The sequence below is a fragment of the Sarcophilus harrisii genome, chromosome 3 (genome assembly GCF_902635505.1).
Source record: "Sarcophilus harrisii chromosome 3, mSarHar1.11, whole genome shotgun sequence".
Classification (NCBI taxonomy): Eukaryota; Metazoa; Chordata; class Mammalia; order Dasyuromorphia; family Dasyuridae; genus Sarcophilus; species Sarcophilus harrisii.
Window position 1 is genome coordinate 86,436,826 of NC_045428.1, and position 27,497 is coordinate 86,464,322.

A 27,497-nucleotide genomic window follows, 5' to 3' on the forward strand; every position below is an offset into this window, starting at 1 on the left:
CAACTCCACCAGCAGTGTGTTAGTGTCCCAGTTTTCCCACATCCCATCCATCATTTTCTTTTCTTTTTTTTTTTTTTTATATTAGCCAATCTGATAGGTGAGGTGAAGTGGTACTGGAAAAACCACCTCAGATAAGCAAATATGAGTTACTTCAGTGGTGGACAGATATAGTAACCAAGCACAACACCACTTTAGAATGTAAACTAATTTGTAAAATGTTACAAGGAATGGGGTCGGAAGATTATTAGTAGAAGCACTTCCTATTACAGTGAAAGAGATTAGAAGGGGAAACCAGTTTAAAGAAAGCATGGTGAGAGATACCACTAAGCAATATCTCAGGATATTTAAGGATGAAACTGGAAGAAAGTCAGCAAACAAAATAATGGAAAAGATCTGCAAAGATTACTTATAATTAACTCTTCTCATCAGTAAGGATAGTTTAAGCTGTAACACAAACATCATAATATGTGCTTAAGAGAACATAGAAATGACAGTGGAAAAAAAAACAAAGATGGGAAAAGCAATTGGATGATTAAACTGTCTTTTACATTTTTAATACCAAGTATAAATAGAATAGAAAGATTTCTTTAAAAAATTAGCAACAGAGATAACTTTTTTTTGACCATCTTCTGATCATTACCATCCAGCACTAGAGAAAATGGGAAGATGTACACTCAGTGAAGGCTTTTCCCATAATCATGGAGAAGACCCAGTACAGTCCAAGTTAAGGCAGAGTTTGCTTTAGATAGTGAGTACCTCTTAGACTTTTAAGATAGTGAAGGGATAGAAGGGCCTGATGTGGTAGGTTCATGGAGTCATGAAGAGTTGGATACAAAAGAATAACAACAGTAAGGTGCTCCTGATTCTGTTATTTGCAGTTGCCATTGTAATGTTTTCACTAAAGCCAAGATGCTACAGAGACTTCTAAAAGAGATTCATAATCACTGAAGAGAGTTTGATTTCTCTTTCTACAGTGGAAAAAAAAAAAAAAACGTAAGGAAGAAGGCCCATTATCTGCAAAAGAGCCGCAAGATTATCCCTGAAATAAAAGCCTATCTTTTTTAATACCAATATTGTCCATTTTTTTGTAAGGGTATGAGTCATAGAATAATAAAAACTCCATAGAACTTAAATTGGTCTAAGGGTGATCAAAAGACACATGGTAGGTAGATGTGATTAGCTGCAACATATTATAGATAAGAACACAGGGAGGAGTAATACTATACAGGATGTCATCAAAGAAATAAATACCTAAAAAAAAGATGTGCCATACGATGAGAATTTTTGACAAGTCCTGGACATCAAACTCATGCTACATGGATGAGAGTCACAAATAAGGATATTTGGAAATTGTAATCATTGGAGGAAGATCCCTTTTCACTGAGATTACATATTTATTGGCATATTTTGATTACTTGGGAATATTATATCACATACATAAAGTAGTCTGTAAGAAGACTCTTAATTCAGGGTCATCATAATGAATTTTAGTGATTATTTTCCCATATAACTCTTGCAGCAACTCTGCAGAGTCCTTCTTTCTCCACAAAAATATCCTTTATGACTTCATGACTTGGTTCAAATGCTGGAGATTTTTTCCACCACAAAGATTTTTTTTTTTTTATTTTAGAGCAAATTTTTTCCCAGATACTCAGTTCCAATGACTGGTACCACCATTAATCTCAGGGCTATTTTTAGCACAAAATATTTGTAAAATTAGGGTGCTGGAGGATGACTTTTTTTTTAACTTGTACATATTATAGTTGATTATAATATAGTAGAATTTGGTTTTTGCTAGTATTTACCAGAGTTCAGACTGTATAGTATCAAACACTTCAGTAAGATCAGTGTAGAGTGTATTTAGCAGACTAGATGATTCCCAGGTCTGTTTTAAATAAGGCATTGACAGTTAGTCATATTTCAACTCTGAGGATTCCAGTTTGGCAACATGCAATTGAGAAAGATTCAGGGCCAAAATTATTGTCAGTGAAGAGTAGTGATATTCCTTGATCATTTTCTCCATGAGCTGCCTTACCTTGCTTTTTGAAGTTAGCCCATAAAAGGGTCCAGGGATGTGAAAATCAAGAGTGAAATGTGAAGTGTTTCAGATATCCATGGGTATGCTGTTATCCCCTTCAGCCAGATTTGTGGCTTCTTCCACATTTCTTCTGAATGTGGAACACTCCTTGAAATCAGTTATCTCTTAGGAACATTGCAGATAAACATTTTTATTCCCACCAAGGGAAATTTGGCTCCTCTGCTTTGCTGTCCAAAGAGAATTTTATGAAGTGTTAAAATGTTTTTTTGACATTTGTGGCTATCATCTATATAGCTCATCCACAGAGGAAAGTCACCATATAACTGTTACAGCAGCTCTACAGGGCTTTCTTTTTCCACAAAAGTATCCTCCATGACTAGTATTTGCTGATCATTTCAAATGCTGGAGGCTTCCCCCTATTATTACCACCCTTGCCTCCAAAGGGGACACCTTGATATTTTGGTCCCAGAGCAATAATATCTGGTTAAAATAATTCTTAAAACAAAAGAAAGAAAGAAACCCTTCTAGAGAGTGATATAAAGACAGACATTTACATTTCTCCTGCTAAGTAGTCAAAATTGGATACTGAGAGTTTGCCTGTCCATGGAGGACATACAGCTTTATTTGATGTAGATATTTAAGGCCCTGCTTCTGACTGCATATTCTCAGTGAAGTCATGACACTCAATATTAGCATTTTAAAGCCATTGTTCAAGTACAAGGGATAGAGAAACCAAGAGGAGAAACTTACCTTCTAGTCTACTGAATTTCAAGATTTACCAGAAGAGATGTCCAGTGAAACAGAACAATTCAAGTAAGAAATATTTAGTTTGGGACATTGAAAACTGTCATCTCATAGTTGTTTGATTATATGAAGTATTAAAAAGAAAATGATTATAAATTAAAATAATACCAATAGTAATAATGATGATAACTAAGAGTTAGGTGATGCAGTGGATAAAGCACTAGCCTTGTAGACAGGAAGATCTGAGTTCAAATTTTGCCTCAGACAGTTACTATTTACATGACTGTGGACGAGTACCTTAACCCTGCTTGCCTCAATTTCCTCATTTGCAAAATGAGCCAGAGAAGAAAATGGCAAACCACTTGAGTCTTTGCCAACAAACTCTAAATGGGATCACGAATAGTCAGATGTAATTGAAAAGACTGAACAGAAACAGCAAAAGGTTTGCAAAGTGCCAGACAGATAGTGTCACAAAGAGGCAATGTGGTACAGTAGAATTTGATCTTAGCTCTTTGGGCCTCATCTATTCAATGAGAAGAAAAGTAGGAAGGGGAATAAATATTTGTGAATACCTACTTTGGTAGATATTTGATAAGACATTGTGCTTTGTAGATAAATCATTTAATTCTCACAACAATTTTGTGATCTATTATAACCCCCATTTCCCAGTTGTGAGGAAACTGAGGTATACAGGAGTTGACTGAAAGCACATTTTTGAGTTGGTAAATTCCAGGACCTACAAACCTAATACATTAAGAACCCTTCTCAATGTGATGGTCCCCTGATCTCACATTATACCCCTTTGAAGTTATACTACAGATGAATAAGAATTTATATGGGAGAATAACATTTTGAAAAAGGGATGACCATAAATGAGACCGAGTATTTGAAGATTTCTAGATTTGAAGGTACTAGAGCAACATAGGAAGATGTTAATCATAGAACAGTTAACCTAGAAGGGATGGTGAAAAAGTCTGGTCTACTCTCTTTCAACCCTATCACTTATCCTGTTTCATTTTAGAAAGAAAGAAAAGGAGAAGGGGTCACTTCCCTCAAAAACCACACAATCAGTAGCAAAGCTCTGTATTAACCCTTTGAGGGTCATCAGCAGGCTTCCAGGAGGAAATCTATTGGAACAACACTGTCCCAAAATAGTCAGTGAGACTCTTGGGGCATGACGTCTATGCCCTTCATTACTTGCACTAATCATGTTATCCCTTTTATCTCGCTTATTTGTGTCACTTCTACTAATTTTAAAATTCCTTGAAGGCATAGTTTCATTTTTTTTTTTTATTCCTGATGCCCAGAACAATAACCTGGACATTTTTTAGTTGAGGGGACAGACAGGGAGAGAAAGCAGATAGAGATTTGGAAGGCAAATTCACTTGTGTAAGGAGCTGCACTAAGATTTTTAGGCTATATACATGTCTGTATATTAATATGTTTATGTGTACATACACATACATTAACAAAATCATGCACAGTTATATTCTATGCGTGCACAATGTACATGTGAATAGTGTGTGTGCACATGCATGTATACATTAATATACACACACAGCCCATGTACATGCATGTATGCCCAATGCATATATTAAGACTGCATTGTGTACACATGAATATATACATTATTACATTGTGTATTCATATGTGCATGTAAGTATTAATATACACACATAGTTGTGTGCATATGCATGCATACACAATGCACACATAATATTGTGTGCAAATACATTTATACATTGTTGCATTGTGTATTCCTGTGGACATAGAAGCAGTAATATGCACACCCTTAGTTGTGTGTACATGCACGCATACACAGATACATGAATACTGTGTGCACACACATGTGTACATTGTTGCACATGTTTGTTCATGTGCATATAAGCATTGATATGCAATTAGTTGTGTGTATATGCATACACAATGCACACATAATACTGTGTACAAATACATTTATACATTGTTGCATTGTATATTTGTGTGTGCATAAAGCATTAATATGCACACCCTTAGTTGTATGTACGTGAGTGCATATACAATGCACACATGAATACTGTGTGTATGCATGTATACATTGTTGCATATATGTGTTCATGTGTGCCTGCAACATTACTATACACATGTGTGCATGCATGCATGCCCAATGCACACATGAATGCTGTTTGCATATATATTGTTGCATGTGTGTTCATGTGCCTGCAACATTAATATATGCACCATTGTGTATATTACCCACACATATGTGTGGTGCGATACCATGTTGCACACAGTGTGCATGTTGTGCACAGACCTGTACAGGGGTGCTGTACATGCACACACTCACATACTTGCACCTGCATGGGAAGACAACCCTCATGAACCTCCTGCTATCAGAATGAGCTTTGGCAGGAGCTGTGTGGGTTTCTTAGGCAACCTCCCTCTCACATTTTCCCTTCTGGGCTGTTGGGAGCACTGAGCCACGTGCCCGTAAAAGCCGAGAAGGGCCGGTGTTAGGGCGCTGGCCTTGGTGTTCATTCTTCCTCCTCTTCCCTTCCTGCTCCCACAGAGGGACCAAATGACCAGCCTCCTCGTGCCTGCATTTAATATAAAACACCGCCAGCAACTTCAGAAGTCTATCTGATGCTGGTCCCTGTTTGGGCCTCGGGTTTAACGAGGTTGTGATGGATACAAATGTCACAAGACTCCCCCTTTAACCCTCTGAAGATAATGTCACAGTGCGCCCCTTTCCCTCCCAAGCTGACCTTGAAATTCTTATCTATCCCTTCATAGCACCAAGGTTGGACTACTTTAATGCCTTGTTTACTGGGCTCGGTGCCAGGCTGTGATTGGCAGGCGCCCCTGCTCTCCCAACTGCTCATAAGTTTTGTCTGAGGCTCCCTTTGCAGAGGCTCTCCCAAACGCCATGTCAAATTGTTTAGACCCCTCCTCTTGACTTTCACACATTCTTCCCCTGTCCTCTGAGAGCAGATGCACTTATTCCTTTCTTTTCGTTTTAATTATTTCACAGGGGACTTTTTCTATCCCTCCCATCACTCCATCTAAATTCCTCTGCTCCTATTGCCGGCCCCCTTGTCCTCTCTCCATCTCTCCACTAATTGACTTCAAAACAAATCCAAATTTCCCTCCCCCCCAAAAAAATTACAATCACAACAAACACTAGAAAACCTCAGGGGGATTCTAATTTAGTTCATTTGTTTCTTGTGTCTGACAAGCTCTTAAGAGCTCTTCCTAGGGAATTTGGAAATTTTTATCTCTCAAAGAAAAATCCCTTCTGAACCCTGCAGAGTTCAGTCTCTATTCTAAGCACTGATGGAATTAAAAACAAAAATGAAGGTACTTTGTTTAAGACAGGCCTCCTGCTTGTAAAGATTTAATCCAGTTCTCCCCATATTTGGAGGGCTGAATGGATTAAGGATATTATCCACTGAATGGATTAAGATATTTAGCTAATGCAGGGGCCTGGAAGGTACTGGGGGGACATAAGAGAAGAGAGGACAAGTGAGGGCTTAGGTAATATGAGTTGTTGGAGGGTTGATTTTTTTTTTTTTTGGTAAAGTTTATCCTCTTTGTCTTGCAACTGGACTTGCAGCTCCAAAATTCCACTCTTCCAGGACCCTTTATTAATTTCTTCACCTGTAAAAGAAAAAGATTATATTTACATACAATAATTTAATTTAAATTAGAAATTTAAATAATAAATTATAAGTAGGTATTTAATAACAAAATATAAGTAGGTACTTAATGAAATATGAGCAGTGCTTAAAATATAAGTAGGTGCTTAATAAATATTGTTTAAATGTATAATTCATATAATAAATAATTATTAAGAACCTACTATGTGCCAGGCACTATGCTAAGAACTATTAGATAGCCTGTAAGGGTCCTTCTAGTTCCATATCCATGATTCCGTATACCTTCCACAATATCTCAAACCAAGGATTGAGGTAGAGCTTCTAGCCCACCCCCAATACCTGTATTCCATGAAGAAGACATTTCATCTCTCAGCTCTAGGCATTTTCTCTGGCTGTTCCCCACATTTGGAACACTTTCCTGCCTGATAGTTGCCTTGGTTTTCTTCAAGTCCCAACTAAAATTCCATCTGCTGAGCAGCCATGAACAGCTAAATAGCACAATAGATAGAACCTAAGTTGAAATTCTGCCTCAGACACTAGCTATATAACCCTAGACAAGTCACTTATCCCTATTTGCCTCAATTTCCCCATCTATAAAATAAGCTGGAAAAGGAAATTGCAAACTATTCCAATGTCTTTGCCATGACAACTTCCAAAAGAGATCACAAAAAGTCTGACAGGACTGAAAATGATTAAACAGAAAACCTTTCCTGATTCCCCTTAATTCAAGTGCCTTCCCTCTATTGATTATCTCCAATTTATCTTGGCTATATCTTGTCTGTATGTTGTCTCCTTCTATTAGATATTGAATTTTTTGAGAGAGAATTCTTTGTTTTGTTTTGTTGCCTTTCTTTGTATCCCCAGAGCTCAGCCCAGTACCTAACCCATAGTAGGGACTTGATATATGATTACTGACTAAATCATCTAGTCATCAATAAATAATAAGTTTTTATGGACTGACAGACATATCCAGTATGCATCTGAGGCAACACTTCAACCTAAGTCTTCCTGGCTCAGGACCAGCTCTCTAAGTCATTCCATCACTTGGGGCTAAGAAATAGAAATATATATATATATATATGTATATATATGTATGTATGTATAAATGAACCCAGGAATTAGGATTTGCTAACATGGTATTATAACTCAACTAACTAGCCATGCCTTTATATAATTCATAAATACATATATATTTGTCTAGTAATTTTTTACTTATAATTATTTAGGCTATCGGAGCATGTCATTAAATGATTTAGTTTTCCTTCTATTTTTCCATTTCTTGTTACTTCGCTGCTTCTCATTCACATATACACACAAATTATATATTTTGTGTATGTATGATATGAATACATGTAGTATATTCCACATGTACCATGTTGTATCATACACATGTATGTATAAATACATATTTATATGTACTTCTATGAATTGTATAAATATACTCATATATATTGTGTATATTGTCTATGTATGTATGTATGTATAGTGGAAAGAATGCTGACTTTAGAGTCAGAGAATCTGGTTCCTAATGCCTATGATGCTTGCTGCCTGTGTAACCTCAGACAAATCATTTAATCTCCTACAATTAGCATGAATTCCCTCATATAAATGAAGCAATTGGTCCAGACGGCCTTTGAGATCCTTTTTCACCCCAGATTTACGATCAGATGATGGATGGATGGATGGATGCATGACATCTATTAAAGTTTGACCTCTAGTGCTTCATGATGGAATAGAGGTGACCGTAGGTTCTTAAAGACAATGCCAGTGGAATCTCAGCTATAGGAGATCCCATCAAAAGGAGAAATGTTTTCCGTACAAGTCAATGATAGAGTAGATGTGTGCCGTGTGAAGACCAGTTCTGCTTATCTCACAGGTGATGAAGTCTTTTCATTTTAACAACTTATGAAACTATCTACTAAGACAGAGAAAGGACTACTTGCTGGCTATAATAGTTTATTATTATTAATAGTTTATTATGATAGCCATTAAAATTAGAATTATAATAATAACAAAACTATTATAACACTTATATAACTCCTGAAATGTGCCAGGTACTATGCTAAGCCCGTTACAGATATTTCATCATTAGATCCTCACCTTAGAGAATAGCTGAGGAAACTGATTGAAACTGATATTAAATGACTTGCCAAGAGCCTATAACTAGATTTTAACTCAAGTCTTTCTGACTGCAGGTCTGTTGATCTATCCATTGAACCAAAATATCTTTTGAAAAAAAAAATATATATATATATATAATATATATGTAAATATGTGTATGCATCTACATATAAATTTACATTCTGACCTTTTTTTCACCCACTTCAAGCATGAAATCTACAGCATTCTTTCCTGAGGGTAGACTCTGAGGAATTCTCAAGGCACTGATATACAATTCCAATACAGAAATTGTCAATGGGCTCGATAGAATTCTCTACCTTTTCCCAGCCCATTTATAGTGGTAGATGTATTTTGGTTAAGCCTGACACTTTGGGATGTTATCACATTTGAAAGTCTACTAGAACATGAGTATCCACCAAGTTTTGCTTTGTTGTTGAAATTACAATTAAACTACACTCACCTAAAAGATTCTACAGAGAACATTTTGTTGTGCAGAAAGAATTCTTGAATTTTAGCAGTAATTTTTTCCAGTTATAGAATCCAGCCATTCACACTGGATCTGTTTAACCTCTCTGAGCAGTTAAATTTGTATTATGCAGGCATTTCAAACAAAGCTTAAACATCTGGGAACAACTGTTTATGAGCCCCAAATCAGAGGCCATTGTTATCAGCCAGAGCCCCACCCTCATTGCCCAGAACTCCATGAGAAGAATATGACATTTTTGTGAAAGGACTTAATAATTGGACAGCTTGAGTTTATCCATTTGGTTAGCTAATTACATCCATTCCTGTATTATTAGGAATGAAAATACAAAGACATTTAACCTTAACACTAAAATAGCAAACTTAGGGTAAAGTTCTACCTTTCTCAGACATAAAACTCAACAGCTTATTTTCTCTGGGTCTCAGTTTCCTCATCTGTAAAATCAGTCATTCAGTCAGTATTTATTAAACACCTTCTATCAGCAAGTTGTTATTATTCTGCCCTGCAGTCTGCACCCATGCTGTCCATGAGGTTTTCTTAGCAAAAATACTGGAGGGGTTTGCCATTTTTTTCTCCAGCTTATTTTACAAATGAGTAAACTGAGGCAAACAAGGTCATGTCTTGCCAACAGTCAGTAAATATCTGAAATCACATTTGAACTGGGGGTATCTTGACTCCAGACCTCGCATTCTGACCATAGTAGGACTGATTGACCAGCAGGGCTCTTGGAAGCAGCTGCAGCTTTCTTGACCTCAGAACTCCATTGCCCTTCCTTCCTTTCCCTTTCTGTTACCCCTATCCTCCATAAAATGGTGGGGGAACCCGAGGTAGTTAAGTGTCTGTGTCTTTTTAAAAATCCTATAACTTTTATCTTTTGAAAGCTCAAGCCAGCTTGATAAGGGTTTCCCTAGATATTCTTGAGTTTTCTTGGCGAGAGGGGCCTTAGTCCTGTCTGCTTCCTAAGCTGGCCAGCATGCACCAACACAGAGGAGATAGGCTGTCATACAGCTTCTTCAGGGCACAACCAGTGCAGAGTCTGTGCTTTTTAGACTCTTTGCACAGCTTTGTTGACAGGACATTATTCCGTTACACTATGTAGTTATCCCTCCCTAAATCATAAACATCTGTGCTATTGAAAACCTAGGACCAGTCACTTCTTAAAAATCACATTTAACATCTGTCTGCAAAGCAAAGCTAGGAATTCCATGAAACTTTGTCTCATCTAAACTTTGTGTATCCTCCAGCACACAGCTCTGTATCCCGCAGGTGCCAAATAAATGTCTCTTGAATGGAATGGAATTTTTGGAGCTAGAGAGTAATTTAGATCACCTGGTTTTATAAAATGAGACAAAATGACCAAGATAAAATGGTTTTCTGTAAATCACATGAAGTGATTTTTCCAGTAGCCTAACCAAGACTCAAACTCAGTTCTCCTAATTAGAACTCTTTCTGCCACACCTTTAGACTGTGAGCTCCTTGAGGGTATGATTTAGTTTTGTTTGTTTGATGATGTTGTTATTATTGTTATTTGCCCTTTTGTGTATCTCCAGCGCCTGGCACACAGCTGGTATTTGATGACTGACCGATTCATGTACCAAATACTGTGTTCCTTAGCAGCATGTATATTTTCCATGTTAATTTTTACATGCAGGTTTTACTTGTGCATTTTCAGTGTTACACATGGCCAAAATATACCACCCAGGAAGGGGAGAGCCCAAATGACCTGGGACAGAATCAAAACTGTATATCAATCACTAGTTCTGCCTTCCACAAGGCATTTCCCTCCCTACTTGTCTGTAAAATTCCATTTTCATCTAGGTGAGAGTCGCTTTCATAGATCATAGTAGAGTGCACTTAAAGCAGTCTGCTGTGACTGCCCAGCATCTATATCTGCAGCCAGGTATAGTGAGAGGGAGAAGGCAAAGATAAGGCCATGTCTGGCATCACAGGGGTCCTGAGGGAAACATAGACCTGAACTGATGACAAATTATCCCATTAAAATTGAGTTAAATAAATGCATCACTTAACATGATGATAAGATTTGATAAATGAGAAGATTGGAAGTTAAGATTCTTTTGCATAGAGGCAAAAAAAAAAAAACCCGAAAAAAAAAAACAGTAAATATAAAAGCTTCTATGAGAACAATCCCAGTATTCTCAAATATTAGTTGGATGAAGGAACTGTGTTGTATGAATGAAGGTATCCTCTCCCCCATTTTCCATCCCATTCTATATAATGTTTATTTGAACACTTTGAAATACTGTCTTGCCCTCTCTCTCTCTCTTTTTCTAATTTATGGAACTTTGTTATGAAATAATAATCCCCTCCTTTGGGGATTATTGTATCATTAAAGGCATTCTTGGCACATGACATTTTGCTAGAATGTCAGAAAACTTGTTAATATCTTATCTTTTTTACAAATGTATTCTTTTACTTATTTTTTTGAATAGAGCCTTTGAAATTACCTAATAAAGATTTATGGCAGGTTTTAGCTTCACTAGAAAGATGTCTTCACAATTAATCATTTAAAAAGTTCAGATGTGTACCTCAATTCAAGGGCCCCATGAATCCCCTTAATTTTTAATTCAAACGGTTCATTTTGTGTCCCTTTAATTCTTAAAACAAAACAAAACCCTTCAGTTTCCCTTTGCTGATAAAAAACGATGGTTTTTAAAACGTGCATTTCTGGCTGGCCATATCCTGTGTCTGTTAACTACACTATCCAAAAAAAGGATATTTATCTTTCCAGCAGCATCATGCCTGGAAGCCACATAGGTGCTAAATGAAGTCAAGGAGACAAAGTTAGAAGTTAAAGTGGTGGGGAGCCAGAGGGGGGGAGCTTTATGAAAGTGATAATGGAATAATTGCCAATGGTATATGCCCTGATGAACTATGGAGGGCTCAGAAGGTATGTAAATGAACCCTGCATGCTGATGCAATGACTTGGGTGAGCCAGCTGGGGAACTTGCTTGCCTTGAAGAAGAGGTATTGGCTCTATTTTTTAATAGGAACTGTGGGTGGGGAGCATTGGGGCACACCCCAATGGGGCATCAGTGGGGAGCTGGGAAGTAAAAATGGAAGCTGTGAATGAGAGAAGAGGAGCTTAAAAACTCACTGGCCAAACGAAGCCCTCCTAAGCTATGGCCCATTGGCCACCAAGGCCCCGGCACCAAGGAATTTAAAAATGTCTGCCCTCTCATTCAGCAGCTCTTCTCCATTTCCAGCTCCCACCCTAGACATTACGAGTCTTGTTGTGAAGACAGATGAATGGCTAGATGAGGCGTTCGCTTCTTAAAATACTAGCTAATGGTATTTAGAAAGAGATGCCCCTGAGGTATTCAGGTCACATTAAAAATTGGTGTAGACTTAAAGTTATGGAGACAGACTTGAAGGGAGACATCCCCAACCTTGATAAAATGTAAGTACAAAAGGCATGTGATTGGATGGCTATGGATGATGTCTCAATAAGGACATCATCCATAGACTCCTAGTGTCTTTGCTTTGCTTCACTATAGTGATCACAACATAAATTACTTGTCTTGTTTGACTTCCTTGTTCACCAAAGTTGAGCAGATTGTGGCCGTTTTCAACGCTTCTGCCAGACAAAAAGCTTGGGACCATTTCTCGAAAGCTCAGCGCAAGAACATAGACATTTGGCGAAAGCATTCTGAGGTTGGTGATTTTATTATTATGTTTTAACCACCATCACACAGCTGGATTGGCCCAGAATAGTGTGGCTGCAGTTAGGCTGTGGCCTTCTGCATCTACCCCTTGCTAGTTCCAGCGGGCAAGGCAATCCACTCATCACTGTGCAATCTCATTATTTGCTCCAAAGCCAGCAAAAGATTTGTTCCATATCCAGAAAAGCGACTGAATTAACACTTGGAGAACAGAGTGATTTTCTTCTATGAAAGAGAAATATTATTAAAGCTTTTGATCTTTCTACTAGTAACTAGTTTGGAAATCAAGCAAGAACCTCTGTTCACCAAAGTATTTGAAATTAAGATGTTTTTCTTCTATGAAAGAGAAATAATATTATAGCTTTTGATCTTTCTGCTAGTAACTAATTTGGAAATCAAGCAAGAATCTCTGTTCACCAAAGTATTTGAAATTGAAATACAAGTTTTCATATTTGCATCTTTTTTGTATATGGAGGTTTTTTTGTTTGTGTTGGGGTTTTTAGTCATTTTAAGTGCTATCTCTAGTGATGGGGGTTTGTGGTTTTCTCAGAGCCCAAAGTTGGTGAGTACTTCTTTCCATCTATGTCTTTTTATTTATTAGTCACACATCTCTCTGGGAGAAATCCAAAGGGACTGATCAGGCTAAAAGAATAACCCCTCATTCACCCTTTACATTAGCACCTAATGCTTGTGTGAGCATTTTAAAAACCAGGGGAATGAAACAATAGCTCTGAGACTCCACTTCTATCACCTGGGAAGCAGCACTCTGTGTTTCTGGTCATTGGTTTTCCAGTTTCCATGTTTAATTCAGCCATGTAGTAGTGTACGCTATGAGCCTGTACTTTAAAAAAAAGTAAGTACACTGTTCGTCTTTGTTTCTTTCTTTTATCTTAACAAGAAAAAAATTCATCCAGATGCTTCTCCATTCCTAGCACAGCATGTTAATATTACGGTTCTCAAAATGATTTTTCCCCGTTTCAAAATCAAAACTTTTAGAAGGTAAGGTGTACTTATTTAATGGTTTTGGAGCACAATTTTTTTTTACAGTGTAGTTTGAGAAACAACAGAGGGCTATGATATAAATTATTTGGGTAGCATTTTAAGTGCCCATTAACTAATGCTAAATTACAGTTGAATACCAATGGCACTAGATGTAACATCCACATGAATACCAAATGAATTCTTTATTATCACTGTTATTATGGGGAATACCAAATGACTTCACCATAATGGGACACTTAAAATGCTACTGCAATTTATTGTTAAGGACATTTTTTTTTTTTACTTTGTTCACAAATACTATAAAGGGTGGTGGCTGATAAAATTGTGTTCTTCTAGATTGGATTATGGAGATCATGAAAATGAGGTTTCCTCTTTGATCTTCCAGAAATCATAGAGAAGTATAGGAGATTCTCTGGAATAGGTATCTTGAATTCAGACATCATATACTGCTTTTCAGGAGGGACCAAGTAGCCACGTGTGGTAAATATAAGCAGATGTAGGATTATGAAAGACAAAATAGAAATCCATAAAAAATATTCTTTGAACTTGAAAGTAACTAGATTATTTCTCTTCTTCTAGAAATAGAACAAGATTTTTTTTTTTTTTTTTTAGTGGAAGAAAAAAGCAAGAAGGTGCTGAAGACAGATGTTGTCTTACGTCTTTTTGACTTGATTGTTCCCTGTGTACTGATTTAAGTGCACTTTTTCTTCCTTCCTCTCCTTTTATGCCCCCTTCAAACCCCAGTCCTCAACAAAATCCTAATGGTTCCAGAGGGAAGGGTACAAAGACTTCTGACTGTCTTAGGAAAATGATGCATTTCTGCCCCTTTAAAGAAAGGCAGAAAAATAGATATTTTCTGCCTATTGAATGCTCTTCAGCCCTAAAGCATACTAATGTCCCCTCTTTTAAAGGGCCCTTGTGATATCCCAAGCTGTCCCACCCATTCCCATTTGCTGTACATTATGAAACAGAATTAGAAATTACCTTTGATTTTTTTTTCCCTGCGTGTCATTTAATTGATTAAATACCAGTTTGCAACTTACATTGTGGATAATTTCTCAGTTGCATACAAGCTTGATAATTGGCTTGATTTTTCAGCCTCCCTATGTACAGCATCTGTTAATTATCTGCAACACCTTTACAGACTTATTAGAATGTACTAGTGATTTACTGCTGAACCAGAGGCACCCTGTGGAAACACCCTCAGGTTCTAGGTTTTGCTTTTTTTTTTTCATTTCTTCCCCCTTCTCTACCTCCCACAGCAACAGCTACTGTATGACTTTAATTGCAGGGAATAAACAACTGGCTATTTGTGTCCCATTTATTCTTTCCACTTGACTTTTCCTATTTCAAATATTTTCAGTCCACCTCTTTCGGAACTGAGCCCTTTGTCAATAGAAAAATTAGCCGTCTACCACTTCCAAAGAATCAGACTAATCATAGTGTGACATTTGTTCAACATCTAGCAACAGGATTTAGGACAAAATAGGCCTTTCTCTGTCTCCTTGAATGATCCATTTCAAAAGAAAGTAATTTCAAATAGAAAGGATTCAGAAAAACATGGGAAGATTTACATAAAGTTAGGGAGAGAGAGAAATAGTATACAAAGCTGCTCAAATATAATGGTCCATGATTGCCTGCCATATGATCAGAATGAAAGAACAGGTTCCCTCCTTTCTTGTTAACAATTGATAAAGTGTTTTTTAAGAATGGACTTTGGAGGAAAGTTTGTTTTGGTGTTTGTTCAGTGATATCTTTTGTCTCAAAACAAAGGGTATCAATATTTTTAAAAAATTAATGAAGAAAGGAGAAGGAGAAGGTGGGAGAGGGAGAAGGAGGAAAAAAAATGAGGGAGACACTGAGATTGTTAAGAGCTTAGATTGCAAGCAGATTTAAACACACACACACACACACACACACACACACACACACACACTGAAACTGGGCAGAAGGGGAAGAAAAAAGAAGACATTACCCATCCTCCAGTCTCTCCTTGAAAGAAAACAAAGAATAGGGCTTTATGTAAGCCCTAAAGAGATATTCAATCTTATGAAGTCATCCTGCCTTTCTGAATATGCCCTTTCCTCTTCTTTTGGAGAGTAGATATTTCAAGAGAGTATACTTAATTCTAAACACTTCCTTAGAACCAAATTAATGAATTGCCAACATTTTAAGGAATCTTCTATGGGTCCAGGACAGAGACGGGAGAATGAGAGAACATCAGAGCAACCTAATGGTCATCTTTTAAAGGAGTTCTGGACTCTGTTTTTTATCAGTTCTAGTGCTCAAACGTTATAATAGATCATTAATGAATTCTGACACTATTTAGTGAACTATAAAAACTTGTGAGATTGGTATGATCTTCTTTCTTCATGTAGAAATTGGGCACAAGAAGATAGAATAGGGAATAAATTCAAGGAAAAAAAAAAACATCTTAATGCTATAAGGTAGTATTTCTGTTTAACACCCATTAATATATTATCCTGAAAAGTCAGCAGCAATAATCACTAAAAAAGGACATAAATGTCCTCTTTTTCATATCTTCACATTTAACATCCCGATGGCCCCAGTGAAAGAAAGCTTCATTCTAGATGAAGAGTTGAAAAGGAGGTAGGAAGAGGCAGTTCCTGTTTCCATATAGACTTAGATATGTTAAGACAAGTAGGAAACAGCAAAGGGACAGTTGAGAAGATGGGTGTTGTTTCAGTTTCTTTCATTCTAAAAAACTGTTCTTTTTTTTTTGTTTGTTTCTAGGAGCTCCGGAATGCTCACAGTGAACAGCTCATGGGGATCCGTCGTGAGGAAGAAATGGAAATGTCTGATGATGAGAGTACTGACACCCCTAACAAAAAAATGAGAGTAGATGAATCAGGTAATGCTGACATGTTGCAATGGGAGATGGTACAGGGAGTGTCCTGAATCTTAGATGGATGAGAAGTCACAGAAAGTGGTCATAGAACAGGCAAGAGCTTCTATTAGAAGGATACTTAAATTTTATCTGTCAGGAGTCTTGCCTGTTGTCTGCTGAACTTAAGGCTCTTTAGAAGGAACATATTCATTTGAAAGCCCCATATTCTCCTCTTCCTCCTCTTCCTCTTCTTCCTCCTCTTCCTCCTCCTCCTCTTTCTTATTCTTTTTCCTCTCCTTCCTCTTCTTCCTCCTCTTCCTCTTCTTCCTCCTCTTCCTCCTCTTCCCTCTCTCTCTCTCTCTCTCTCTCTCATTCTCTCTTTCTCTCTCTCCTTCTCTCTCTCTCTACCCCTCTCCTCCTCCCTCCCCACCCCCTTTTCCTTTTCTTCTTCCCTTTCTCTTTCTCTACCTCATATCTAACACCATAATAGCTATTTTTTTTCTTTCAGTAGAATTGTTCTCTTTTTGCAAATTTTTTTTTCCATGAAATGGCAACTACAGATTTCACTGAAAGAGAGAAATAGATTTTATTTTCATTTAAGAGATTTTTCCACTGTGGTATTTTTTTTTTAACCACCAAAGAAATAATTAAGCCTATGTTCTAACTCCCTTAGAATTTAAACATTTTCATACAGAACTACCTATTAAACTCAGACAAAAAGTTCTGGATTCAGAATTAGAGGAACTGGGTTCAAATCCCATTTCAGCTACTTACTAGCTATGTGACCTTAGACAAGGAACATCTTCCCTCTGGGTTTCAGTTTCCCCATTTGTATAATTAAGAGGTTGGACTGAATCTTCCAGGTCTAAATTTATAATCCTAATAATCCGTTTCATGTATCCATCTAATTTGTAGTCAGAGGATTGACTTTCTGTAAATCAAGCAAGAAGCTTAAGTCCATTTCTTGAGTTTAATGAAGAAGCTTAGATAGAGTCATAATTGAGTCAGAAATTTTAGATACATATTCTGCCTGATCTAAGATGCTGGCTTGAAAGCCACCCTGTTTTTCTTTTTCGAGGTAGGAAAATATAAAATCAGATATAATGAGAGCTGCTTACTAAAACAGAAAGGAGGCCCTTTAGGAGGACTCCCAGATAGAGAAGAAATGGGATGCTATGCAGTTGTGGAAAGTGAAAACTTAAAGGAAAAGCATCTGTTTGACCTCACTATTTCTCAGATAACACCATAAAGACCTGCCTTGAATTCTGTAACTAAAAGATTATAAAGGAGCCAGGGAGAGCAGGACAGTGATGTATGACTAAAAATAGGTTGTTAGCTGCCATAAACAAAAGGATTCCAGGAAGTGGGTCAGCCCGGTTAATAGCTTGCCCCATAAAGCATTGAGGTTCGCCAAGGCCGAAGTAGAGAATGCCAGAGCCCCTGATATCGATCAGAGGGAGAGCTTCTGGTGCAAACATAGCCAGGAAGGATTTTAATTTCTTTTGATGATTCTCTTTCATCTTTAAATTAAATTCATTAAATACTTTCAGGCACTTAGGCTTAGGGTGCGTATTACAGAAGCACTTTCTGATGCTATGTTTTCTCCATCTAGTAAAGTAATTGTTTTTTTTAACTATACCAATGTTTCTTTGTCTCTTATTTTGAATTTGGTATTATATTTTGGGGGGATGGTCATTTTAAAATTTATTATAGGTTTGAGATTGTTTGCCTGCTCCCAAGAAAATTGCCATCTTCATGGCTCAGTTCATTCTAACTGCTAGATACCATATTTAAAAAGTCTAGCGAAAAGTTGAAAAAACATTGGTTTTGGAAGTTGAAGGACTTAGTTTGAAGATAAATTCTTTTGTAATATTTGTTACCTTACACAACCGTGTCATATACCCTGATTTCCAACTGTTCTTCAATTGTGAGATTGTTAGCAAAAACCTCATCTCTCTGGACTACACTTTGTTTACTTAATTCAGTGGTTCTCAAACTTTTTTTTTCCAGTATCTTTAACCTATTAAAAATTATTGAGGATCTCTCCGGTGTTTTTGTTTATCTGGATTATATTTATAGACATTTCCCATATTGGAAATAAAAACCATTTTTGAATTTGTAGACCCTCTAAAAAGGGTTTCAGAGATCCCCAGGATTCTCTAGACCATACTTTGAGAACCACTGACTTAATTCTTCTAGTCTCTTTCATTGGTTTAGCTCTAGATGTCTAATCCAACCAATGTTTTGGGGTTGGAATACTTAGTAAGTCCCCTTCCAGCTGTGATTACCTAATTCTTCTAGTCTCTCTCATTGGTTTAGCTCTGGATGTCTAATCCAAATAATGTTTTGGGGTTAGAATACTTGTAAGTCCCCTTCCAACTGTGATTACCTAATTCTTCTAGTCTCTTTCGTTGGTTTAGCTCTGGATGTCTAATCCAAACAATGTTTTGGGGTTGGAATACTTGTTAAATTCCCTTCCAGCTTTGAATACTTTCATTGCTCTCAGTTCTGTAAGAGTTTCTTCAAGTTAATGTGGCAAATTCCCCCCCTCCCCAGTGAACATTAGATTAATTTGCTTATATACATAAATCAAGGTAAAATAAAGTTACATTTCTTAACCTAACTCTTTATAGGGTAAGCCTAGAAGGAATTGAATATAGCAGGAGTTCTCATTTGAACATGTAAGGTTTTTTTGGTGACATTTCTCTTAAGCAGCATGTCAATTTTCCAGGTAAGAAATGTGTCTAATTTTGCAGCCTGCCTAGGACACGATTAGAATAACAACAACTCTGAACAGCTTAGTTCCCGCTTCTGGAAAATATCACTGAACATGGTATTGATGCCCAACAGATGTTACCTAGTAATCCAGATCCAGATCCCATTTCCTTTATTCAAGGCAAAGTAGATCCTCCTGAGGCTTTATCTTTTAATCCAATCCACTCACTTCTTCTTGTCTCTTAAGCACCTCAGAAGCATAAACACAGATCCAAAGGACATTCTGAATGTAACCAGGGAGTTTTCCCATAAATCTGAAAAACCAAGCAAGAGTTCTTTTTTATTCTTAATTCATCTGCCAAGAACACGAAGGAGAATATAGATTTTTGGATGTTCTCTATGTGTCCAATTCTTCTATCAACAAATACTAAAAAAAAGAGAGGTATAACTATGGCCCGCATAAAAGATTATTATCTGATGTGTATTTCTTATATACCAACAGATGAAATAAACTGGGAAAGTCAATATAATAGTTTAGAAGGAAAAACATGGCTCATGGCTAATTGGAATAGACCCTTATACTGATCTACCTATTGATGAAGCACTGTATTTCTAATTATTATAAGCTTTCTGTAACTCAGTTTACCCATTTTTAAAATGGGCATTAAAATATTTCCCTATTCTCACTTCATAAAAATATTGTGGGTGCAAGATGGCTTATATACATAAAAAGACTTTGCTATGCAGAATTTTAAGGGATTTGATAGCTTAAAGTCACTACTTTCCCTGGTTCTCCTCTTATACCGCAGTTCAATTTATGCCCTGCTGTCATTCCCTATAATACCTTGTCCAGTGACTCAGGACGACAGACTTCCAGGCCTAAAGCTGCTTTGTCATTTTTAGCTTTACGTGCTCTGGGGCACAGGCTGACACGAATTCCCGCCTGGTTTTTTGACCAGGTAGCAGAGAAATACTTGATAACTAGTGTGTGCAGCAAGGGACCAAAGGCTCATTGCCTAAGGGGTACACATCTCCCAGTGGTACCTCATTAAGCTATCTGTCACTCATTTTTAGATACAGGATTTACATCTGTCACTCATAAACTGGCTGCCTTCTCCAAGTGTGCTGTTGTCTTTCAGTGATGTTTGGAAATATCAAATCCCCAAATCCATGTGAAACCTTATGCCTATGAAATATTACCTGCCCCTTCACTTCCCATTGCCTGCTACCCCAGTAATCTCTGCCATGGAGTCAGTCAGGCATTAATAGATCTATTCTTAGAGAGCCAAGAGGGATGTTGTTAGTAGAGTCAGCTCAAGCTGAAGAAGGAACTCATGAGGTGAGTGTCTCACCATAGAGAGATACTGTTTTGGATTCCATTGTCTTTGACTAGAAGGTGTTCTGTTTATTAATCTCTCCCGTCTTAGGGATAAACCTTTATTTAAACTTGCTCTTTGCCTACATGTTTTATTCAAGAGTCTTTTGACCAGTGAAGAATAAAAGGATGGCAGGACATTTTTGATTTTTGAATAATGCCCTTCTTCTTCTACACCATTAATCTTGAATGAGATCTGTAAACTCCAACTCATCATATTTGAAAATGTGTATTTAGTTTGTGGTTTTTTTTTTTTTTTTTTTTTGGCATGGATCACTGATTTCATTGAAATAAAGGATCTTTGCCTTTTTTTCTAAGTATAGAACTTAGCACAGTGCCTGACACATAGTAAGTACTTAATAAATAGTTTTGATTGATAGAAAGCTGCTTAGGGCACTGAGGACTAGTTGTCCAGGGTCATATAGCTAATACCATTCGGTTGTAGGAATTAAACCCAGAACTAACTATAGGTTCAGCTCTTTATCCCCATACCATTGGAGGTACTTCTTGAGGCACATGGTATTTATTTACAAATTAAATATTTAACAAAATCGCTCCCAATTACAGTATGTATGTATACACATACACACAAACACATACCCTTTCTCCATGACCTCATTATTTCTCATGTATTCAAGGATACACAGAAAACTCCCAGATTTATATGTCCAGTGAGACCTTACATTTGGCTCACACTTTTGAAATATTCTGACACAGTAATAGTTCTTTAACTCCCCTACTGACCTTATGTATTTTGTTTTAAAGGGAGAAAGGAGGTGAAAGAAAGAGGAGGGCAGGGGGAGAGGGAGGGAAAAAGGGAGAAAGAGAGAGAGAAATGTGTTTATCATACCATTTGGAGCTTGACAGGAAAATGGAGGTGACTGAAGTAAGACTGAGTTGATAAAAAAAAAAAAAAGTTGGAAACCAGCTTGGTTAATAAATTTAAAGCTCTAAGTGTATTTATTGAAGCATCCATTCAAGAAGATAGTATCAGAGGCATGGGATAGAGGGAGGAACTTTTACAAAATTGAAATTTATAGTTGCTTTGTCTGAAATAAGTCAAAGCCCAGAAGACAGGGTCTTAAATATCCATTCTTGAATTAAAGTTGCATTCTGCTTTTCATAAGATGCTGTATGTAATAGGATACAATTTAAACACACACACACTCACACTCCTTAAAATCTGGTACCCACAAATGTGCCAAAGACTTACATAATTCTTAAAAAAAAACCTTCATTTAACCCTCCACTTATAATATTATATCTCTCCTCCCTTTCTTATCTTGGTTCAAGAAAAAATTTTCATTCATTATCTCAACTTTTCTCTTGTTTATTCTTCAACCTGTTCTAATCTGGCTAATTAACCTCACCACTCATTTGAAACTACTGTCTCTAAATTTCACCATGATCTCTTAGCTACTAAATCAGTTGACCTTTTCTCAGTTTTTATCTATCTAGACTTCTCTAAAGCCTTTGATAATGCTGTCCATTCAGATTTTTTTCTCTCCTCTCTGAGTTTTTGAATCACTTCTTTCTCTATGTGTCTGGCTGAATATTTGGAATATCCTTTGCCAGATGATTAATGTTATAGTCTACATTCTAACCATCAAGATTCTATCCATCAAGATACATGTATATGTATGTATACACATACACACAAACACATACCCTTTCTCCATGACCTCATTATTTCTCATGCATTCAAGGATACACAGAAGACTCCCAGATTTATATGTCCAACTCTTATGAATCTTTGGAACCCTAATTTTGCATTGCCAGGTGTCTATTACACATTTCTAACTATATGTCTAACGTGGCCAAACTTTCCCCCAGCAAAACCCATCCCTATTCTGAAATTCCATATGTTTGAACGCCAAATTTCTTATTTACTGAGCTTTACAACTTCAGAATAATCCTTGACTCTTCACTTTCCTTTACCCCCATGTCTAATCAATTGTTTCTAGGTAGAATTCATTGATTCTACCACCACAGCTCATTTAGATCTATTAACTTTCCTCCAAGACCGTAACTATCTCATTCATATCTAACCTGGATTATTTCAGCAGGCTTTTAATCTTATGGTTGTCATTTAGTTGTTTCAGTCTTGACCAACTCTTCAGAACCCCGTTTGGGGTTTTCTTGGGGAACAAGGATACACAGGGGTTTGCTATTTGCTTCTCCAGGCTTCCTGATAGTCTTCCTGCGTTCCATTTTTCTACATAGTTGTCAGGTTGATATTTCTAAAGCATGGGCCTGAAAATGCCGTTCCTCTTCTTAAGAAGCTCCAATGATTTCTTTTTGCCTCTAGGACATAATACAAATTCCTCATTTTGATATGTAAAGTCTTTCACAGTCTGTTGCTAGCATATATTCTGGTTTTATTGAACCCTACTCTCCCTCACAAACTCAAAATTCCACCCAAATTGGCCCAGTTGTTATTCTGCATATATCTTATAGTCTCCTTTTCTCTCTTCTGACACTGCCACTATTCTAGTTTAGGCCCTTAGCATCCCATCATCTCATCACCTGGTTTCTCTATGAGTTTCTCCCCTTTCTGGTCTGTCCTCCACTCGGCTGACATATCAATTCTCCTAAAGCATAGATCTGACCATGTCACCCCATCCTTCCTGCACAATAAATTCTAATCACTCCCTATCCCCTCCAGGATCAGATATAATGACTTGACATTCATAACCCTTCACAACCTGGCTGCCTTCTACCATTCCAGTCTCTGACACATGCTCTGAAATCAAGTGACCATGGTCTCCTTGCCATTTCTTACACAAGACCCTCCAACTCTCAACTGAAGACATTTTCTCTGGCAGCCCCCCATGCCTGGAAAGCTAGCCTTCCTCCTCTTTGCCTCCTGGCCACTCTGGTTTCATTTAAGTCCCAACTAAAATCTGTCTAATATAAGAAGTCTCTTATGACTCCCCTTAATGTGAGGGACTTCCTTTTATTATCTCTAATTTATCCTTCATATATCTAGTCTGTACATGGTTGTTTCCATGTTCTTTCTTTTAGACTGTCTTTCGCCCTTTCCTTGTATGATCCATGCTTAACACAGTGTCTCTATACAGTGAGTGCTTAATAAGTGCTTAATGATTAATTGCATACACAAAATTCCTTCTTTCTCCATACTTTGCATAGGTTTTACTCTATCCTCAGAGTGTTTTCCTAGATTGTTTTTATCTCTTTAAATCTAGAGCTGATTTCAAAGCTAAAGTGTCACAACTTCTGCAGGTAGGATTTCCTGATAACCCTGATAACACCCCCCCAAAGTGCTTTCTATTTATTTTGTATTTAATTATCTAGATACTTTTTAGTTCTCCTTAATAGAATGTAAGCTTCTAGAGGGGGTTATTTTTACATCCCTAGTGCCTAATACAATGCCTGATATATATGACAGGTCCTTTTAATATATGTTTGTTGAATAAACGAATGTAATTGCTCTGCTCTCTATGAAAACATCTCTTTCTTGGGGCCATTCAGTTTTTGATAAAATAGTGCAATCCCTAGAAAGATAATAACCTTGAACAAATCTTTTTGGAGTGAAAAAGTTTAAATTCCTTGTAGAAGAAGAAAAAATGCCTTAAAACAAGCATGACTGATCCTTCAAATTAAATTAGAATTTTTATGTATGAGAGATTCAGTATCATATTGTAACTAAGTCTTGATATGTCACTGGTATCATTGTCAATAACAACATCAATAACAAATCTATGGGATTTGCACTGTACTCGCTGCTGAGCCAAATGGTTCTGTGATTTATAATAACCCAGATTTACGCAGTACCTTCAAGATTGTGAGAGTCATGTAAGATAGAGAATGGAATGCCAATCTTGAAGGCAGGAAGACCTGGTTCTCAGCCCATCTCAAACAAATCTTGACTGTGGAACCCCAGGCAATAGCTGCAGGGTTCTGATTGACTCACTAAAATGATAAATTGCCAAGAAAGTGCTGGTATGCATTGAAAGAAGGAATTTCCTCATACGGGGTTCCTTATACCAATGAAATCAAAGGACTAGTTAGTTACTCTCCTCATCCCTTCAAGTTTACAAAGCTTTAAGTCATAACCTCTGTCTTTGAAAGATTACAGTCCATTTTGGAAGATAAAAAATTATCAGTAACTGTACAAAGTATTATATAGTAATGGCCAGCTGAGTGGAACAGAAGTTGGATTTGAATTCAAGTCCACTGCACTCTCTAACTGCCCTGACAGCCTAAAAGAGACAAAGTTGAAAACAACTGTGTCCAGATTAGTGACCTAAAGGATAAATTAGAGATCATAAAATGAAGGCCCCCACATTAAAGGGAATCATAAAAGGGTTTTTGTAGAATATAGATTTTAGTTGAGACTTGAAGAAAACGAGGGAAGCCAGGAGGTGGTGAGGAGGGAGGGGTATTGGTCAATTTGTACTAATTTTTGCTGTATTGGGAAGTCACTGGTAAGCCAAGGGGGTCTTTTCATAAGCCTAATTCCATTTCCTCTCATTGTCTCTTTGGCAAGGCCAGTTTGCAATGAGTAAGTATGGACCCATTTGCATACTTTCTAAGTCATAAGATTGTGGTTATACTCCCAGTTAAACTTTAAGCCAATTATAGGCAATGTTTTGGTTTTAAAGGTATGAAAACACTATTTTTTTCAGAATGTTAGATTATATATACCCATAAGGATATGGTATATATATGTATACCTGTGTGTATGTGTGTAGGATAACATAAGGACAAGTATTTTTTAGTGACATAGATGTTGTACTGGATATTCCTGGATACTTTATGAGACATGAAGCCAAATTAGCTCTTAATTTTGCCATCATGTCATCATGTTGAGATTATTTAATAATGCGACAATCTAAGCAATTTCATATGTATCTGGATACCCTAGACTAAGAATAATCCCTAATTAATGATTAGGTAGTCATTGACAAGAGAATTTCAACATCACTTTACTTTTATTATGCTGTTTTAAGCCACATTTACATACCGCCTATAAATTATAATTCCTATAGATTGTTATTGATTTTGGCCATCTGTTTTAGATTACATAATTATTTTTTATTGTAAAAGCAAGTATCGGTTTATGCAGATGTGTGTGGGGTGAAACTGAATCGCAGAGAGCTTCTGAAGGACTTTTACCTGCTTTTTCATCCTTCGGCCTTGGAGGATGGCACATTCAGGTGTCACCATAGTGGTCCTTGTGGATGGCCATGGATGGAATGAAAAGAAGCCAGATGTTTTGCAATGAACTGAAGGAAAATACTGTGGCCTGGAAGACAGGGAGATGAAACTTTTTTTTAGGAGACATTGAAAAATGATCTAAGGCAATAGCTTAGGAGCTTAGGAGGTGCATCACAGGAAGAGAGAGGTCAAGAAAGCGATGGAGGTATGAGTCTGAACTGACAGGCTGAATCGATGCCAAAACTAAGAGGGTGAACTAGAACGCTAGCAGACCCCAAAGACCCATAGTTGTGGGTCAGAGGGCAGAAGGGAGATCTGATCATATTTTGGTCTTTCCACAACAACTGACAGAATGGGCAGCAACAACCTCCACTGAAAGTACGGTAGTAAAATACTGCCCTCACCCACTGCTGGGAAAAAATAAAAGTTTCCTATGGAGGAAAAGAGCATTCTATTTCTGTCAACAACAAAATGCCATTGCAAAACCTAAGTGAAGAGCCAGTAATTTCATCAGCTGAAACTAGTAGAGGCTTAAGTAGGCTAAAAGAGATTTCCTGCCGTAGCTTGGTTTGGTCTTCTAAATTCCTTAATTCTTGCAATAGGTTTTCATCAACTTCAGAAAACACAACCTTTCCCCCTATTTTTTGTGTGTTCTAAATCAGCTAAGCAACTTTTCCCCCCAATTTTCTTGTATAAGCTTACCTCAGTTTTTGCAATAGAAGTTTGCCTGAAAGTTATAAATAGATCAAATTTTTGTAAATGAATTCACATGTAAAATGCAAGAGAGGAGCTACTATTAAAGGAACCTTTTTGTAAGGTTAAGGATTTTTTATGCAAGTAATCACCCCTAATTTATCTGTTTTGTAAATTAGGTTTTTGAAGGTTAAGTTATCAGTCCTGCTTCTTATCCTTCAGCTTATATAACAAAGCCACAAAGTTATTTCATGCTCATCATAAGCTGACTTAGAAAGCTTTTATAATGAATTTTAAATGAAATAGGTCTCCATTCCCATAGAGACACTGTATCTGGAAAATACAGAATCACAGGATTATGAATGTATAGATAGAGGGGTTTTGTTGATCACTTATTCCAGACGCCTTATTTTGCAAGTGAAAAATAAAATCAATTGTCCAAAGTAATACAGGTTAGTGACAGAGGCAAGATTTGAATCCAGATCCCTTCATTCCAAATTCTTTGCCTTTTTTCACCAATAAAATATGTTGTCTTTCTACTTACCAAGCAAACCATTGTAGTATTAAGTCATAACTTGTCCTTTTGTGATGTAATGCTGCACCTCATAGCTCCCCAGTTGGGATGACATACAGGGCCATGGCAAATGTTACACAACAGCAATGAAGTTAATAATGGAACTTTAAGGAAGAAAAATTGCTAAGATCCTACCTAAGAAAGTTTCCAGAAAGTGTCCGGTTAACCATATGTATTAGCAGTGCTCCAGCAGTCTAAAGCCTAGGGTGCTCTGATGCCTTTCAACTGCCAGGAATGCTATTATCTAGATTACATTTTATTATGTTTTCTGGGTATTTCATACTGATAAGGTTTTATGCAGGATCATTACATAGGAGAATAGATTTAATCCTGTTTTCTTAGCGGGCTTTAAGGACACTGAGGAATTATTTATGTAATAAGATGCAAAGTTGCTATGGAAAACACTA

At 37.0% G+C, this 27,497-nt stretch overlaps 1 protein-coding gene across 10 annotated transcripts in view; it reads left to right on the forward strand.

Moving 5' to 3' along the window:
- The window catches only part of ENOX1 (ecto-NOX disulfide-thiol exchanger 1), a 663,627-nt gene that overhangs the window by 510,001 nt on the left and 126,129 nt on the right, over positions 1-27,497 (forward strand). For all 10 annotated transcript variants that reach the window (XM_031958417.1, XM_031958412.1, XM_031958413.1 and 7 more), the window contains 2 exons: positions 12,588-12,694; positions 16,459-16,576. In XM_031958417.1, coding sequence (XP_031814277.1) covers positions 12,588-12,694; positions 16,459-16,576 — 225 coding nt within the window. The remainder of the gene's footprint in view (positions 1-12,587; positions 12,695-16,458; positions 16,577-27,497) is intronic.